The sequence below is a fragment of the Schistocerca gregaria genome, chromosome X (genome assembly GCF_023897955.1).
Source record: "Schistocerca gregaria isolate iqSchGreg1 chromosome X, iqSchGreg1.2, whole genome shotgun sequence".
In the NCBI taxonomy this organism is placed as follows: Eukaryota; Metazoa; Arthropoda; class Insecta; order Orthoptera; family Acrididae; genus Schistocerca; species Schistocerca gregaria.
The window spans coordinates 345,700,298-345,715,312 of NC_064931.1; the positions used below are offsets into that span (position 1 = coordinate 345,700,298).

Sequence of the window (15,015 nt, forward strand, 5' to 3'; positions counted from 1 at the left end):
TTCTTAAAGCCTTTGACACACTTTTGTGTTGGCAAACGCTTGTATGAGCACTGTGTTTTATTGTTGTATATGGCGTATTTCCTTTGCGACTTAAATTTTATTTTCTGTCATTCATGTTTTGTTGCTGTAGCATTATTCTGCAGAAGCGGGATACATAATATCCTTTGTTAGAGTATTGGTTCTTACCAGTCAAAAATCACAAAAATTTAGCTGAAAACTAAAACAATTAAAAATTACCGGATGAAAAAATTCCCGGGTCGTATACACTTTGCACTTGCCTCGCAGTAGCAGACAGTATACACACACACACAACAACAACAACAACAACAACAAGACGATAGGTGCCACGACAGAATAAAATCCGATTCTGTTTCAGCATTATCATGGGAGCACCTAGAAACATGTATATACTTTAATACATTTGGTTAACGATAGGTGCCTTTCTCACTGCGGTCTTGGTCCTGTTAATCCTCCTCCTACTCCTTTGCCTCATTACATATCACAGTCTATGTTGTATCTCATCCCAGTGGTAACAAATGGCCACTGGCCATACACCTTGTCTATTAAATTATAATTACTCTCACCTCCTACTCCTCCTCTGTTCCCTTCTCAAGGATTCTTCAAGGAGGATTACTTAGTTGTACACTAATGTTTCAATATTTACAGTTTCATTACTTTATGTTTTTGCTGGCAAATATGATAATTTGCACAATCTTTACTTTCATCTAAGGTATACATTAAATGTATCAGATATGGAATAAATTACCTTCTCCTCCAGAACTTCACACAATATATACATGTGTGTCACAGTAGCGGCAAGATGGGGCATGAGTCTCATATGGTCACATACAAACTGGAAGTCCATTTCACAACACAACACAAACTCACTTGCAACATCTTTTAACAACATATTTTCACATTCTGGCGTTCTTAACGCCAAACTCAAAAAATACTTAGCAGCAAATTTTGCTACATTTTTGCACAGTCCCGGCCATTCTGAACATGGAACTATACTCTTTATCCTTGTCAGACTTTTCATAAACTTCAATCCTTCATTCAGGTTCATTATTCTGATCTGTAACAATAGAAAAACAGTAAACTACAACAGTCAATGGACAGCAATAAATAAAATACTGGATCTAATGAAATTATTTGAGAACGCAAGTTACTACAAACATCACTACCCAAAGAAACATATTAGCAAATTTTGATAGTTATTAAACTTCTAAGCTTTTCAGCATCCACAAAGAGGTGGAAGAAGGGAGGGAGCAATTGAAGGAGGGAGGGGGATCTATCAATTGGAGTTGGAGGAGGAGGAGGAGGAGGAGGAGGAGGAGGGATCAATCAATCTATCGATCAACGGAGGTTGATCATTTGTTGGAAGGAGGGAGAGGTCAAGAGGAGGAGGAGAGGAAGTTCAACAGCCCATTGATGGTGAAGTCTTTTAGAGAGAGAGAGAGAGAGAGAGAGAGAGAGATTTCTGATTTGACAAGGGTGAGAAAAGGAACTGACCAAGTCCTTTTTAAAAGGAGTATCCCAAAATTTAACGCGAGTCATTTACGAAACCCTACACATAGGTCACACGATGAGATTTGAACCTCGCCTCTTCCAAATGTGAATTCAGTGCCTTAAGCACTGCAATACCCCAGTAGATTAGCATGCACATGAAGGCCAATTCCTGAGAGAATGACTCATATTGCTGTTTTATATTTGACTGTAGGAAATTATGCAAGACACCTTAAACATTTTCAATGAACTGCAACTCAATAATACTTTCTGTAAATCATGTTGGATATTCCATAAAGTAAAGGAAATGGAAGTGTTAACATTTTCTATTGGAGACAGTTACTGACACTGAACTCTATCTAAGTTTTGGAAAGAAAGATGCAAAGAAAACTGTCAAGGCTACAATATTTAAGAGTGACTTGAAAAATTGTTTGTACTAACTGAGGAAGAGTGAGGGACACTTCAAGAAATCTGAACGCCTGGACTTGATATGAAAATTAATAAGGCGGTAATGCAATAACTGAGATATCATGATCAAGAGAAAAAGTAAGGAAAAAAGCACCAGCTAAATTTGAGATTGTAAATTTTGTCACCAAGTTAAATATTATTTGTCATAAGAAATGACACTGCACCATTTGTGATGCAAGGCTTGTATGTAGATTAAAAACAGTAGTAACAGTAAACAATAAAGAAACAAACACTGCCATAAATGAGAGATGAAGTATCATAGGAAACAACAGAGAACAAAAATGGGAGAATACGAAAAACAAGGAACATTTGAGAGATCGAGCAACAAGAGAACAAATTGATACTCTCTTTTCAAAAGCAGTAGTCAAATTGTCCGCAACATTAATGTTGGTTTTAACACCACAGTGCTTTACTAACCGTGGTCCTATTAAAAATGGTACACTCTTTCATTCCTCCAACATTTGAACTGACTTACACTACTCTGTTACAGAGAGAGTCATGCATTAAGTTGAATGACACAAGGCATAACATTATTTGCTAGTTCAGGGGAAGATCATCCAAAATCAGAATGTGTCAACTTTTGAGAAAAAATTACTTGTTAAAAAAACAGCGGGTGGATTGGCTGTTGGATATGAAGACAACTTAGTTGAGAAGGGTAAAATATAGTTTGCATATTCTGAAATAAACTCTGGGGAAAAATAAAATTACAGTGTCAAACATGTGATACCACATAAAAGATGTAATAACCAGTCAAAGACGTAAAACAGTATTCAACACATTTCACACAAAAGCTAAAGAGACAATGCAGGCGATGTTACACAGGCAAAAAATTTAACAAAAGTAATAAAAACAGAAAAAGCAAACTGTTCAGTTCATGATATTTTGTTTAGTATGCTGGTTCTTATTATCAATACATACTAAAGAACATAACTTACATAATCAAGTAAGTTATCACTCTTCCTGAATTTTAAAAGCAGGACCAGGTACGTGTAATGAACAAACATGGTGTCCTCCTCAGGTGCATCTTCTGCCCATGATGGATCATGAAATGATAAACATGCTGCTACAAACTCAGCATATTTGAAAGTTGAGTACTCCGACAATCCTTCTTCAACCAATATCTGCAGTCTCATTATAACTATGCATGAAGTTTCATATTTACAAAAATTAAGGGCTGCAACAGAAACAGATTGCAACAATTACTTTGAATTGTCACTGCAAACACGAAGAATAAATGCTTTCAAGAGGTTAGTCAGGATGGTGTCCCATTTACAGTTACTGGCAATATTACTAATGCAGGACTGTACAATAATATACGTCAGAAATTTACTAAAGAAAGGTGATTAGTAAAATAAAGTAACAATTTTATCTCAATTATCAATAAAAGCAAAAAGAGAAAGAAAAGTAACTACTAACATTCAGATTAAGAATTTCAATAATTAAATTCTCCTATTATAATTAAATTTATAACTTAATACAGTTTTTGAATATAATTATTAAAGTCGGAAACAAGCATAAAACACAGGAGCATATGGTATGAAGTAAATGATAATTTACCATACTTGTGTACTGTGGTTCGGAGGAAAGTCTAACTGTGGTAATATGAACAAAATATTGTCTGAATGAAACTTGCTACTGATGAAACTGTGTTCAACACAAAGACTCTAACTTGGACTTTTGCTTTTTACAGGCAGTGCTCAAACCCATCAAGCCATCTGAGCATCCCTCTTGACATCACTAAACTTAAAGCTGTCACCATTTACCTCTCTATCACTCTTCCAAACTCCACAGAAGTTCTGCTGCATATCTTCCTCGGCTAAGGAGAGATGCTGGTAGATTGAAGCTATGAGTTTGGCTTTGAGGTACTGTCAACTGGGTCAATTAATATGAGCATTGCCTATGAAGAGACAGAGTTCTGCGTTCAAATCCTGATCCCCATACAGTTTTAATTTTGCCAGAAAGTTTCTAACTATTATCAGTTTAACACCTCCATCAAACACAAATCTCACATACGAAATGACTTATACATTTATTGCAAGATACTAATGTATCAACTACAAGAATAGTTCAGGGTCCTTGTTTTATGAAGAAGAAACTTTATGTTATGACATTTACATATCAAATTTAAATTCATTGATTACCACTGCACACCGCACATGGTTTGGTTTCTGTACAACATAAAATACAATGTTTTGGTTATGGCACAGTGAAGTCTTCTATTGCTTTGTTATGAGGGTATCAGAAACATACGTTATTGAAGAAACAACTCTTCTATGCACTCATTTTTCCCCCTCTTTTTATATACAGACATCCATGATAAGTAGAGAAAAGAACAAGTGACTGTCTCTTTCATTAGCCTCAATAAAAGAGAGACTTTATTTGTAAATTAAGCATTATGTGATGATGTTCCTAGTAACGGTTTCACAAAGCCATAGTAGTTACAGGCACAACTATCACAGATGTGATACTCATATGTAAAAAGAAAGAAAAATCTTAAGATGCTGATTATGTTGTTGCATTTCCATTTTAAATAGTTACACTAATGTATTTTCATTTGTTGTATGCTGGAACAGTGACAAAACCCACATAAGAGTCAGGTTTCTTTCTGTTTATAAATGGATTTCATGTAATTGTGCCTGTAACTACTGTGGCTGTACTAAATGCTTATTAAGGAGGCCATCACATGTTGCTTCTTTCACACAGATGTGTGTGCTATATGCATTTAAAATCCTTTTACTGATATGTACATTGAAAAGACCCAAGAGGAGCAAATTAACTAATTTTTAAATAGTGAAACGAAGTAGTTATTACAAATCAAAATGGCCTATGCAGGAAAATGACTTCCTGCAGGAATTCCTTACCACCAGCCATGGTTTGGCAAGTTTCATGTACTCTAGGTAGAGTTATCATATTACGTTGACACTCTGTTCTGTGCTCCGGTGAAAAAATGAAGGTGAGAGATGCACTCGGTAATTTGTTTCCTTTTCATACACTACATCTACCCAGCTGATAAACATAAGGCTGCACCACCCACAGCCCTGAAGGACAGCAAGTATTTCCAAGAAATACGAGTTGTTGGAGGAGGAATAGTACATTTTAGGAAATGGTATTATAGACTAATCCAAATAATATATTCTAATGTGTGTCCAATTTTTATTTGTTACAGAGATAAGTTTTAATTTTACATGTCAGTATTCCAATTGATTTGTGTTTATCAACTCTCATTTTTGTTTTGAAGTCATGTTTGGGTTTACATAACTGACTTTGTTCAATGTGATTATTATTGCAATTTGTTGGCCAATTTATATTGCTTAAGCATGTTGCACATATTTACCAATGGTGAGTATGCTGTATGGTATTTGTGTACAGGTTTTGTAATGGAAATCCCGCTACTGCTACATGGAGTAACTATATATGACTTCCTAACGGCAAAGTACCAGACTTAGAGGGTTTATTTCTAGTTTCACGAGACTGACTCAGTACCTAGCAGTCATATTTCTTCTAAGCATGCAAATGGAACAATGTGCAGCTGAAGCAGAACACATTACTCAGGCGATAGAATGTATCTTTCGAAACGACACAAAATTTCTATGTATATTGCTGTTCCACAACAGGACTGTGGCTAACATTACATATGCATGCCACTATCCCTATCATTCACAGAGGTTTCAATACCGAGTTGGTGCCTTTGAAGGGACAAGTTTTCAAGAATACTTCTGTGTAAATGTGTGGTGTAGTATGGTTGACAATTAGTTGATTGGGCCTGTTGCATTACCTCATTATCTAATAGAGCCTCAGTTACCTAGACTTTTTTGAAAATGAGCTTCCAGCATTATTGGAAGAGGTTTCTTTACAATGACTGTTATGTTCTTCCGACATTACAGGCCTCCTGCACATTTTAGTTGTCAATGATGCACTATCTAAACCTAACATTTCCCAGAAAATGGATTGCAGAAATGGTCATGGTTCTTAGTCACCACAATTCCCGGACCTTACCACCTTTAGATTTTTGGCTGTGGGGATTGTTGAAAGGCAAAGTCTACAAAGAAAATGTGTACACAAGGGAGAAATTGATTGATTGGATTATGGATAGTACTGCCCTAAAAAAAGAACTCAAGACAACCTGAGAAAAGTTGCTTGTGGTGTTTTCATGAGAATTTGAAAATGCACTGAAGCCAGAGGCGGAATTTATGAAAATCAACTTTGAAATTTTCATTTGCCTTAGCTTAACACCTTCTGTGAGTATTTGATTGGATTACATCCTACAAGCTTCTGTCCAACCAATAAGAATTGGACATGTTGTACATAATATTTTATTTGAAGTATTTAGAACAGTCAGGAAAGCTTGTAGGGTGTTGCAGGGTAGGTTGAACTGAGAAGAAAAAATTTATACATTACACCACTTCCAATTTCCCTAGCACTGAAGTTAGCCAAACAGGTTGTTACATGTGCAAATTCAGGCAGCCTGCCAGATACAGTGTTGCCAAATGTGTTCTTCATTTAGTTTCCTAAAACCAGAGAAGAGGGTGATATAAAAACTGAACATGTGGTGGTAGTAAGGACTGTACCCAAGTGAACAGCTGAGTAGTCTCTTACACTATTATCTATTCTATGAGAACAACTGACACAGCATGTATCTGGAAGGCTCTTGAATTTGTGTGTATGATGAACCGACAACTTCCTTGACAATGAAATTGGAAACGGCTCAATGTATTGAATTTCTTCTTAACAATTATTTCTCAGCACAACCTATTCTGAACACCCTTTTAAGCTTTTCAGACTGTTTCTGCCCACCCTGCATACCACCACCAGAAATATTAAGTATTCCTCTTTACACCCTGTATATCACACTACCCAACATGTTGTTACTATTAATTCAAATTAAAGGGAAATAGAAAGAAGATTTTTAAGGATATGTTGATAAAATCATGTTGCTATACCCTGAATAAACATACCAATACAATATACAGAAATTTCAAATAGTATCATACTTACATAGAAATCAAATTTCAGTACAAAGCTCGGGAAAAAGAGCACATAAACTGAATCAGGGTGTATACGTGGACAAGGAATACAATTCCTGGATTTTTCCTGGATCTCCCGGTTAAACATGCACTTTCTCCCGGGTGAAGATACACTTTTTCCATTTTAAGTGACAGTATACTTTTCCTCCGAACTGTAAAATTTGTCCAACATTTGAATGGCTTAGAATTTTCTGGCACTTTAGAAAACTAAACACAGAGGGGAAAAAAATGTTTTGGAATGTATTTTGATGTGCAACAACATGTACGCTGCATATTTTCATATTAAAAAAGTATACATTCGCATTCCACCAGACACCGCATGTTACTTTCCGAAGCATTGAAATCAAACTTGTGATGCGACTTTGTAAGCCAGTCATAGCTCATGTCACGTGATCTCGCCAGCCGGTAATAGCGGGTACTCAGAGCATAGGACAGGTGATTTAGTCAGCCAATAGCAATATTACTGTTAAGTAGCGTAAACAAATGAACAGGAAAAGTTAATGGTTCAAATTAATATAGATAGAGTTGCTACAAGGGAAGCTAAGCTTTCACATATAATTTTGACCTTTTTGTGCATTCTACACTTTAAGACACATCACACAAATGAGCCAGTAAAATGTTTAATACCAACATAAATCTGTCGTTCTGGGCTCGAAATTCTTCCGAATAGGTTGTCATCAAAGAGTTGATTTTTAAATGAGAGACAAACGCTCTGTGATTAAAGAAATTCATCGTACATTCTCGCACATAGTTCATCTAGCATAAAAGGAAATTTACTTTGAAAACAATGCTTTTCAAACCACAATTCACGACATTTCCTACAATCAGTTAGAAATAAATTTAATCCAGCAGTTGCCAGAGAGCACCAGATAAGAGGCGTCACCGTGCTTATGCAGATACGATGACGTATGAAGCCCGTATGTTTAAAACATTAAATGATCTTAAATTATGCCATAAAAGAAACAAGACATCAGAGGATACTCCAAGAGTGTCGGAATTTCGTTAACTATACTGAAATGAATAAGTCGCCTTAAAGTGCACATTTGTATATACAGATTCCCAACGAAGTAGACCTCGACATGATATTAAGTTTTTCAGTGTGGTATTTGGGATGTAAATTTTCTTGGAGTACCAGTACTGTATTATCTCATGTTTGGTTCTTTATTATGGCATTATGGCCTAATGCCGTACGAGCTAGAAGATGAAATAGTGTCAAAATTAATACTTCATTTCAAATAAATTGGCTGCCTCAGCGAAAGAGATAAATAAAAGCTGAATTTATTTAGCAAAGCGACAAAAATAACTTCATTGTTCTCAAGGCGATTAATTCTCAACTATCAGAAAGGTGGAAATAACATAAAATCTGAAACCTATAACATATTTTAGCTCCCAGCCACAGAAATCACTTTTTTTCATTTGACGTGAGAGCAGTAAACGAAGAGGAAACAGCAAAATCACTAAATGGAAACACAGATCACGTGGAGACTCCCCTCCCCCTCCCACCATAACTAAGACTGCTCTGCGCAACAGCCCTAGATCTAAGATATTTTGAACCAGGGCAATACTAGATGGTGGCATCCCTCCCTCTGCCCACTTCCCTAGAGCGTTCGAGACAGACTTAAAAAAGATATCCAAAGTATGTTAATTTTGTAGTGCACATCTTTCTGAAGAGTCTGATGCATAAAACATATGACTTCAAGGAAATGTAAGACGTGTGTTATTCGGTCTTAAGTGTGCCCAAGTGCAGTGCCACGCCTCTTCACACAGCATTCTTCTCCTGTATGTCACTGTATTTCGCACTGTGGAACTCAAATGTGTATATTTTTTAATGGATGCCATCAACCTATATTAAGGATAGTGGAAATTTATATGTCCTGTGGTGCCTCTCGTGCTCCCAGTTGGCCAATTTGACACCCGCCCCCCCCCTTTTTTTAATAATAATAAAAAACACCACACCTCGCAAATAATACTGGACAGAATTATTTGAAACCGGAAGAAAAAGAACTTCAGAAATTTTGGACTCTTTATTGCCTATTAGCTCATAACTTGCTGTTCTGTGTGACATAAAATTAAATATGGGATACATAAAAGCAGTACACACAAGAGACAAGCAACACACATTTATTCAGTCCTTAGCTCCTAGTATTTTTTTCTGTCTAATCTTGCTACAGCTTTACATGGCGTGCTTTCCTTTCTGCAAAAGAATCTATTACCTCATCAAAATTTGTCAAATGTTTTGCTACATGAAAAATTGAAATGTCGTCATCTAATACTGAAAAAGCTGTTTATACAAATAGTACCCAAGATTGGTGTGGTTTCTCGATCTGATTGTGTCTATTTTGTCACTGTCTACTAGATAAAAGAAAATAGGCCTTTCTAATATTGCAGCAACACACACCAAGTGAGATTGTTTTGGTAATAATGGTCATTTTTATAATACGACAGAATACAATTCGCGAAGTACCAATATGAAATGCGTATTTGGCCTACTACAAGCAAAAAGCTTTATGTTCGGAAACTGTTTCACATTTCATTCATATATTCCAGTTTCTCAAGCACGAGATCAAAAAGTAGTAGTGTGAAATTTTTGTATATATTTGGAATCATCATATTCTTCCATAATTTGTGTGATGTCCCCGTTTCTTCTCCTTCCTCATTCTAACAATCTTCCCATCACTAATTCTGTAACTATTCATACCACTGACAAAACTCATTCTCCAGTTAACTCTATTAACCCTGTCAGAATCACCGATTTAGTTATCCAGCGATTATTCTCAGGTTAGGTGTTATTACGTGTTCGTACAACGTGTTTTCCACACTACTCCCTGAATAGAATTCAAATGGCTGCTAGCTGGCGACTGTACAACTTGCCCTTTCTAGTGTAGCGATCTGGCCAAAAAATTTCTGTTAGTCGTTTATTTCCACACTGGTGGTATGAATCTATGGACTTCACTAGAAATTATAACAATGCTGGCCATTCGCAATCAATCACATAAACAAACAGCAGTTGACATTCACCCGTTCGGCTTTATTCCGCTCGGCTCATATAGCCCCGTCCCCTTTAGCCTGCAGGAAAGTTTATTTGTAGGTGGATTCCCCTGGCAGACACATCGCGTACACTATGCACGCATTCAAATACCAACTTATGATTCATTCGGAAATAAGAATGTGTTTAAAAATGTTCAAAGACCAATAGGGATGCGTTTCAAAATCATCTGAATAATTGATAGACCAACGTGCGCTAGATGGTAGGCGCTCTATGAAACAAGGTTTTATTTTCCTCAAGAAAATGAATTTTGTTGTTTTCACAACAATTGGTACAAATATTAGGCAATTAACATTCTAGTGACACAGTTTTAAATATGGTGTAAACTGCAATAGTTTAAGTGAGAAGTAATGTTGTTGGGCAGATTATAACATTGCAACAGAGCAAAGATATAAAAAAGAACAAAGGCAATAAGTCAGAAACTGCATTTCACAAAGAAATCACTGGAATTATATGGCGGCACTGACACCATTTTTTATGCAGTGGAAGGAATGTAACTGATCAGTGTTGTTATAAAAGTTAATCTCCAAAGATAAATAACTGATTAGGGAAATTTGTTTTCCCAAATTTCCTGCTTTTCCAATTATTCTCTGTTGTTGAGTCCAAGAAACTATATACTTAAAAAACAAGAAAAAAAAGGAAAACTATAATATTTCCCTAGCTGATACTTCAAATTTTCACTTTTGCAGCAATTATATCAAATCAGAGACTACCTCCAGCAAACAATTTCAAACAGTGTTTTATCTCTAAAACTCATTACTTCTAGAAATTAAATAGTTGTTGCTGATGAGAACTTTCTGCACGTTTTCAGCAAGGAAACAGAGAGCATTAAAATTTGAATAATGTGAATTTCGTCTGTAGATCCTGGCAGGTCCCTCTGTATAAACCAACTATTATGCCTTTGTGTGTGTGTGTGTGTGTGTGTGTGTGTGTGTGTGTGTGTGTGAGAGAGAGAGAGAGAGAGAGAGAGAGAGAGAGAGAGAGAGAGAGAGATATTTGATTGCAGTACATCAAATACTTCTCAGTAAATATAATCTTACTGATAAAAACTGTATACCTCTGCTATCTGCTAGTACTACTTCTCTCACAGCAACAGGTGTGGATGTCTTCACTTACAAACAGGGAATTACATTAGCAACAATAAACTGAGCTGTCAGGAAACTCAGTGTTTTCTCTTGAACACACCATCACACACAGGTGGAAATTATTCTGGTTTTCAATTAAAACCACTAGAATTAGACTTTTAGTAATTTAGATATGGATGCCAACACTTACAAACTTAGTGAGTGGAAGAAAAACTGACAAAGAGACTTCCCATTTTTCTTAAATTTTGTCGACGGATACTGCACAACAAATGAACTCAAATAGAACTTCGATAGTACATTACCTGGCCATTTAAATTGTCACACTTAGTTCACTGCATAGGTAAAACACAAATTGGATTAACAGTCTACACACACAAACACATAATTAGAGTGGTGCATTTACAAGTTTACAGGTATTAAGAATGGAGCTACACCATTACTACAGCCAACTTCTACGACATGGATGACACATATCTTACCTACAAGTCAAGTCAAGTCAAAACCAGTCAAGATGTTTATACCACAGTGAGACCAACCGGTCAGGGTCTCCATGCAAAAATGTTTGTGGTTACCTACAGAACCATGATTGTACCTAGGCATGTGTACCCCTCGGTCCAAAGCAAATCAATGGCCACGAATGCCTCTTTTCAGAGCTTCAAAAATATGGAAATCACACAGGGAGATGTGGATTGTAAGGCGGATGTCTAAGAGCTTCCTAGAAACCCTGGCAACATGTGAGCAGACCTTATCTGGCAACAGAATGATGCCATCCATCAACATTCCTGGGTACTTAGACTATATGGTGCACTCCAATTTTTGCAAAGTGTCCACATGGACACATCCTCCATAAAGCCCCAATCTCTCCCTATGTGATTTCCATATTTTAGGAGTCCTGAAGAATGACATTTGTGGTCATCAATTAGCTTAGGACGAAGAGGTGCACATCCAGTACAATGACGGTTCCGAAAGCAACCACACAAATTTTTCCTGTAAGCCATTGATCATTTTGTCTCACACTGGGATAAGTATATTAACAGTTATGGTGATTACCTTTGAAATTGTAAACAGTTTAATTACATTTTTCCATCTGTCTCATTTTCATTTGACTGTCCCTAAATATTAACTTTATTTGAGCAGTTGCCAGAAACTACTTCCAAAACTAAACTACCATATTTGGCAGTTAATGTATTACAATTTGCATACTAAGTAAATGCCAAGCTTAGATACAATAATGCCTCAAAGGTCTACAAAAGGACATGGTTTTTTGTGTAAATTGAGGTAGTTAAAAATGGAAAATGCAATTTCCATGTATTAATGTGCTACCATCAATCTGTTTCTGTTTACGATTCTGAATCAAGCAACTTTCTTAATCTTGTGCATTGGAATTTTTGTGCCTGCATTTACATAATAGTCATAAAATACTTCCAGAAATCACTTGAAACAAGCACACTGTTTAACAGAATGGAACGGTTTTACCTGAACTGTTATTTCTCTTTTAGTTCCCCAAATGTTTTTCGGAGAAGTTATGCACGTGATGTAAACATTAAGTGTGGTATGATGTGAAAGGCACAGCGATAAATGACAATGACATAGTGCATAATGTGATGAAATTTCATATGTACATCATGGGGGGGGGGGGGGGAAAAAACACCCACAATTGCACACAGTGATATCAAGCAACAAAATATGTAGTTCCCATTTCACATTCACGCATCCCCTTTTTCTAACCCCCCCCCCCCCCCCCCTCCACACACACACATACACAGAAAGCATATGCACAAGGATTTTGCACAATTCCTTGTCTCTGTTATTCTTACAAGCTGAAAACAGACAGTGCCTGGGTATGTATTTATTCCAATTCTATTAATCTATTTCCTCTTCCCCCCAATCCCCCTGTCTATCTCCTCTTCCTCTTCCTCCTCCTCCGTCGTCCTTATCCGCCTCCCCCTCCACCGTGTCTCTCCCCTCCTTCCACCACTCCATCTGGCCATTTCCTCGTACCTCCTTTCTCTGTCCACCTGGTCCTTCTCCCTCTCCACCTGTTTATCTCTTCCTTCCCCCTCTCCATCTGCCTCTCTCTTCCTCTCCCTGTCCCAATAGTAGGTTGCTGGTTCTTACCCCCACAGCATTTCTTTCCAGATAGTGAGTAGTACACCAATAAGCCAAAACATTATGACCACTGCCCACCACAATATTGGATGCTGCCTAGTAGCATTGCAGGCACATAATGCTGTAATAAAAGTATGTAAGTGGAGCAGATATGAATGGGATATGTGCTGCAAATTGGGAAATCCACTGAGATATGCAACTTTGACAAAGACAGATTATTGTTATGCAGAGCCTGTGAATGAGTATCTCGAAAACAGTTAAGCTGGTCGAATGTTCATATGCTACTGTCGTGAGCATCTACGGAAAGAGACAGGAGGACAGTAAACTAACACTAGGTGCTCAAAGATTGGACATGCACAATTCTTCACAGAATGTAGGGTTCAGAGGCTTGTCTGCTCTGTAAAGTAGGATAGATGGTAATCTGTGGCATTTTTGCCAAAAGAGCACAATGCTGGTGCACACACAAGTGTTTCAAAACACAACATTCACTGTATGTTGTTGAACATAGAGCTCGAAAATAGACCATCCCTGTGTGTTCATATGTTGCCCCAACTACATCATTAATTACAATTTCAGTGGGCATGAGACCATTGGGATTCGACTGTCGACCAATGGAAATGTGTCGGCTCTTTGGGTGATTCACATTTTAGCTATCCCAGGTCAATGGTCATCTCCACAAATGCCGTCATTGTGGTGTAAGGTGGCTTGAAATGTGAAGTGTGACTCGGACGCAGGCTTGTGGGAACAGTATTCTGTTGTGAGAGATATTCTCTTGTGCTAGCATGTGGCCTGGGATAGTAATCGAATACACGCCGAGAGCTCCAAACCACCTACATCACTTTATGCTTGATGTTTTCCCCGATGGCAATGTCATCTTTTAGTAGTTCAATTGTCAGAGTCTCAGAGCCAGAACCATGCTACAGTGGTTTGAGGAGCTTTATAGTGAACTCACGTTGATGCCTCGGCAACCAAATTTACCTGATGCAGATCCTATTGAAACCATCTGGGTTGCTACTGGGTGCCATCACCGCATATGCAAATCAGCAGCCCATTATATACGCGAATCACATGACCTGTGCATAGACATCTAATGCAACATACCTCCACAAACCTAACAACAAACTGTTCGAGCCTTGATACTCAGAATCAGTGGTGTATTATATTCCAAAAACAGACAGACAAGCTAGTAATCATGGAGGTCCTAATGTTTTGGCTCATTGGTGTATGTGTACTTAATTTGGTTGAAATTGATGCAGGGGTTTATAATGAAACTTTTTACCTGAGGCTTTGCTTGCTTATGCATATGTGTCAAATATTTAACATATCTGTACTCATTAGTCACCTGTATCTCTTAGTGAATTTTGTCCTGAGATTTGCTTTATGCATCTCAGTGTATATGATGTCACATATCCGGCATTGTATCATACAATATAATTTTGCAGGAACATGGGAATACTGTTGGCAAAATGTGTGATTTAGTAGCAAATAAGAATTAGTTAAAACATCATTCCTGATGCGGCAATTTTACTGTATGAAAAGCAACACACATTTAAGATTCTGTCTAAACAACAAGAAAAATACATTGTATTTTATTGAGTTTGAATACCCTGGTGAAAAGGGCTGGCTATTTCTATGAAGTCGGGATTTCTGTTGTATAAACATAACGATTCATTTTATGTCTTGCACTTTGTGAATGGGCATTTAATTTTTTGCTGTTACTTCCAACAGACTAAGATGATCTCAATATGTAGAGTATGAAATGAAAAAAAGTGAATAG

At 37.1% G+C, this 15,015-nt stretch overlaps 1 protein-coding gene across 5 annotated transcripts in view; it reads right to left on the reverse strand.

Annotated features, from left to right (window-relative positions):
* Positions 1-15,015, reverse strand: part of LOC126299084 (serine-rich adhesin for platelets-like) — a 197,311-nt gene that overhangs the window by 40,732 nt on the left and 141,564 nt on the right. For all 5 annotated transcript variants that reach the window (XM_049990754.1, XM_049990758.1, XM_049990756.1 and 2 more), the window contains 2 exons: positions 2,910-3,148; positions 767-1,075 (listed from right to left, as the gene is read on the reverse strand). In XM_049990754.1, the coding sequence (XP_049846711.1) occupies positions 767-1,075; positions 2,910-3,148 (548 nt within the window). The remainder of the gene's footprint in view (positions 1-766; positions 1,076-2,909; positions 3,149-15,015) is intronic.